The sequence below is a fragment of the Mesitornis unicolor genome, unplaced genomic scaffold, assembly GCF_000695765.1.
Source record: "Mesitornis unicolor isolate BGI_N332 unplaced genomic scaffold, ASM69576v1 scaffold19082, whole genome shotgun sequence".
Classification (NCBI taxonomy): domain Eukaryota; kingdom Metazoa; phylum Chordata; class Aves; order Mesitornithiformes; family Mesitornithidae; genus Mesitornis; species Mesitornis unicolor.
In genome coordinates, this window is record NW_010171435.1 from 1,071 (window position 1) to 5,644 (window position 4,574).

Here is a 4,574-nt window from a genome sequence, read left to right on the forward strand (position 1 = left end):
TCAGACAAGGTGCAAATTACCATCACCCACATCCCTTCTGGGCATGTCTTGGAGATCAAGAGGTTTTTGTCATCTTCTTTACTTGGTGAAATATCCAGAAACCTCGGGCACACATCAGCCGCAGTGGTGGCAGTCGTTTTCTGGGCTGTGAGCTGCTGTGACTCCAGAGACGAATGCTTTCTGGGAGATGAATACGTGGGCTTTTGAGTGAGCTACATTGGGAAACGCGCTCAGGAAATGGGGTTTTGTCGTAATTTGGTCTTGAAGCGCATCCCTGCTCTGCCTTCGCAAGCCCTGGGGCTAACGTGGCACAGCCAGAAAACCAGAAACTTCAAGAACTATAAATGTTAAAAAGCCACACTGTAAAGAAGTGTTAATACTTTACTACGCACTTATAGGAGGGAATAGCTGTTTGCCTTGTCCTTTCGCTGTATATAAGTACATATATCTTTTATAACAGGTTATGACTGCCAGCAAGTGTTTCCAATTAAATTTGTGATCTCTCCCCTCTACAGGCTGCTGATTTATGGCAAATACTGCAGCCACATGGAGTACGCCCAGAACACACTCAACCACCTCCTCGCCAACCGGGAGGACGTTCGGCAGAAGGTGGAGGTGAGCATACAGGGGAATAAAAAAGCCAAAAATCACTAATTCCTCTTTGAGTTGTGCAGTGAGAGCTTCCCAAGCCAGGAGATGAGTGACTTTCCAAGGTCACACGCGGCATCGGGGACAGTCAGAGGCGCAGCCAAGTCCCCAGGCGAGCGCCAGGATTACTGCCCTGCCCTCCTTCCCCAGCGTAAAGGCTTAGTGTAAATGGGGGCTGATCCAGATATTAAGTAAATCAAAGGAGCCCCGGAAGGGATGCATTGTTTGAGCTGCTGTTTTTACCCAGCTTTAATTCCTGCTTTGGTCTTGATGCTAATCGGAATTTGCTGGGCTGTCTGTGCACGTTACCTCATTTTCTGCAAACGCGCTTTGATTCCCCATGCAAAAGTAGCAACTCAATTCAGGGATGAAACCGCATTTAATAGTTCTTTTAAAGCTGGATTGTGCATCAAGCCTTCGTGATCTGAACGGCATCGTCTGTTGAAGGGCCGGTTGCTGTAGCATCCGTTTTCTCCCGTGCTTTTCCTTTCCCTCCTTTCATCGTGGCAGCTCCACTCATCCCGGGCAGGCACGCAGGGCACCTTGGCCAGAGTCGCATATCTCAGTGGGTCTGGGTGACGGTAACAGTCACAAAACTTCCCACAACCACATTAGCTCATCTTAATGACTTAATGCTTATCAGCAAAGCCACAGCGACTGCGTGCTTGCTGCCAGCCCCTCGCAAATAAAATGCATTAGTTCAGACCATCAAGAAGGAGAGTTAAGCTAATGCGTTTATTTGACATTTCCCGAGGTCTGAGAGCAATCGTGAGCTCTCCTAATGAGCAGTATCTCATTAAGCTGGAGGAGCTCAGGTGCATGAGAACATCTGTATTTTAGGGTCCAGTGTTTTATTCCTCAGTAACCTCTGCGGTGCAAGCCCCGGCTCTGGCTGGGTGCATGCAGGGACCGCAATCCATTGCTCATCCAAACTGAGTTTACAGAAGCAAAATGTAACAGCCATGGGACATTGGAGGCTTTTTCTGGGGGAGGGAGGCGTTGTTTTCCCCCAGCTGCTTCACCACAGATGTATTAATTTCTTTAATAGGAATGCACACTAAAGGTTCAGGAGGGGAAATTTAAATTGCAAGATCTGCTGGTGGTTCCAATGCAAAGAGTTTTGAAATATCATCTCCTGTTAAAAGTAAGTGTTTCATCATTGGCGCTTCTCTCCGTCTGCCATCCTCGCTGTAGCATCTCTTGGCTTTTACAGTGAATCATTGCCAAATGCGGAGTGAGGGGTTGTTTCTTTCCCCTTTCAAATGAAATAATTACTAGAGCTACTTAACATGACATAATATTTGTGCCATCTCTTAAAGTACAGTGACCTAGGGTAATTCTGCACTTGTTAGCCACAAGAGGCAGTTAATGAATATAAAATAAGCTTGCATATAATCTGATTATGTGTGAAATTCCTCCCGTCAGCTCCATGTAACAGATCTCTCTTGGCGTGTTCCCACAGCCGCCCACCCGAGCATCGGAGCCTGCCCGCTGCAGGCAGGGTGCAGGCAGCTTCTTTATTTTCTTTTTTTATTTACACAAACTCTTTATGAATTTCTGTGTGTGTCAGGAGCTGCTCAGCCATTCATCGGACCGCCCAGAGAAGGAGCAGCTGAAGGAGGCTCTGGAGGCGATGCAGGTACAGGTGGATGAGAGTGGTGATGGGCTCAGGGTGGGACCCCTCTGTCTCTGTAAAACACAAACTTAGATGGAGAAACCACCCAACGTTGCGAGGGAAAGCAGCATCTCCTCCTTTGGGCCATGCGCCTGTGTATTGATTGCCATTTGATGCGATTGCTTCGCAGCAGATCCAGAGTCATGGCTGTTATCTTCCTCCTCAAGCAGCTGGGGAAGCTGATATTTGTTGACAAGTTACGGCTTTTCACTAATTCCTGTTGTGGGTAAAGAGGCCGTGCCAGATTCAGCTCTCGTTTGTGCGAGGAGGGATCTGGAGGAGCTCCAGCCCTATCAGCAACTCGTGGAGTATTGCAGGAATGGGAGCCCATGTCTGTGCATTGCCTGCATGCTGTGATCCAGGCACTGCTTGGGATCCTTTTATCCAAGTATTACCTTTTATTTATTAAAGGGAAAATGCTCTTTCAGCAAATGAATAGTCCTGGTGTCAAAATTTTGCTGTGCTTAAAGTTTTTTTGAGCTTTCAGCTGAAACCCCCAAGATCTCAGGAAAACCATAAGCACTAAAAAATAAAATCATCCAAATGTTTTCCAACTTGGATGCATCCTCCCCCGCACACTCACACTGCGGGACCACCGTCAGCAAAATCTGACTTGGGGATGTTCATTAACTCTGGGTTTTCTCTCTGGAGGAATCTGCAGGATTCATCCCTGGGTTCACTCCCATGTTCCTAGGTCACTTTATTTTCTATCTCTGAGCCACAGCTTTTGTACCGACACCACATTTCCCAGCTCTTACATAAGTTGAGTGACCTTTCCAGCCATTATCCCTGCGAGCTGGGGAATCCAGAGCCGATATGTGGGTCGCTTTAAAGTTAAGGTTGTTTGAAGGACGTTGCGTTCACAGCCGCTGCTGCACAACACATCGCCATGGCCTCAAGTGAATGCTAAACCCAGTGACAGTTGTTGAACCCTGCTTATGGCCTCATAATACGGCCCCCACCGATGCCACTGCTAATAAATAAATGTATATATGCTCCAGCTGCACTGCAGACTCAGCATTTTTGCATTAAGCTGCCCACAGCCATCAGTGAGGTTTCTCTGTTTCATCCCCAGGAGAGCGCAGATGCAGTTCAGAGAGTGCTGGGCTCTGCAGGGCAATAGGAAGCTGTACAGTTTGGTTTTAATGGATCTGTAAACCAAGGCTTAACTTACAAGTGGTGTTTTCTGTTGCCAATGCAGCCTTTCTGTCTGCTGTGCGGGTGGGCGGCAGACGTTTCTGCCAGTGGGGGCGACAGCCGTGCAGGGGGCGAATATCTGCAGCCAGAGCTATGTTCCCCAAAGGGATTCACCTCCCTTTTGTTTTGTGTAAAGCAGGGGCAGGATTTGCACAACAGACATTGCACATGGGATATTTGGTGCAGGTACCAATCCCTCCACCTGAGTGCACACAACTGGCGATGGTGGGGATAAGGCAGGTTCCCAGTTAAATCCCGCAGCCCCAGTTTGCACGTTGCTGTTTCAAGTCATGGTCAATCCTGGGATTTTATTTCCCGTTTGTGTAGGAAATGGCCTGTTCAGCAGCGGGAGCAAAAGCTTGACCGTGATAGAGGGTACCGCTTCTTAAGGCTTTTGGTTTTGTCATTCTTCATAACCATCCCTGCCACCAGCCCGGTGTGGGGTATTTTGTGATGTTATGATTATTGTCACATAGATTTGTGATTTTCATCTGTGATTAACCCTTCTTATGTTGGGAAGCTGGGGAAGGTCTGACCCAAAGGGGATGTCTTAAAAAATGTCATATTGAGATTTAATCCACGTTGACAAGAGCTATTGTTGAGGGCAAGGAGGCAGGGAGCAGATAAGAAGCAAACAGGCACAGCAAGTACACTCTGAGTAAGTTGTTTTAGTGGAAGGAATAGGCTTCCTTCTCTTTGATGGGTCAAAATTTGGGTAAGCAGGGAATTTTTCAGGACAGAACAAGCTCCATCAAGTGTCTCCTTGTTCTACAACATAGCTTTTGTGTGGTGGGAGATGCTGGGGGCCCAGATTGGACATGGGGATGTCCTGGGTGTCCCCGGGCAGGGCAGGGCGTGAGCTCACAGGTTTTGTATCCAGGGGCATGGGGAAAATTACAGTGATGGGGGATGGATGCAGCAGGGGCACAGGCACCAAGGCAGGGGATGCTCTCACCGGATAAAGCCATGGATTGGGTTTGCTGTGCTGCATTGGGTTCGTGCATTGCCCTCTTCTGGGAAATCATAAAAATTGCAGCAACTTCCTGGTTCAGCA

General features: G+C 48.0%; 1 protein-coding gene across 1 annotated transcript in view; it reads left to right on the forward strand.

The window, feature by feature from the left end:
• Nucleotides 1–515: 515 nt before the first annotated feature.
• Nucleotides 516–4,574, forward strand: part of VAV2 (vav 2 guanine nucleotide exchange factor) — a gene marked incomplete at its 5' end in the record, with an annotated part of 16,700 nt that continues 12,641 nt past the window's right edge. Inside the window, 3 exons of the mRNA XM_010180039.1 lie at nucleotides 516–615; nucleotides 1,697–1,792; nucleotides 2,219–2,287. Coding sequence (XP_010178341.1) covers nucleotides 516–615; nucleotides 1,697–1,792; nucleotides 2,219–2,287 — 265 coding nt within the window. The remainder of the gene's footprint in view (nucleotides 616–1,696; nucleotides 1,793–2,218; nucleotides 2,288–4,574) is intronic.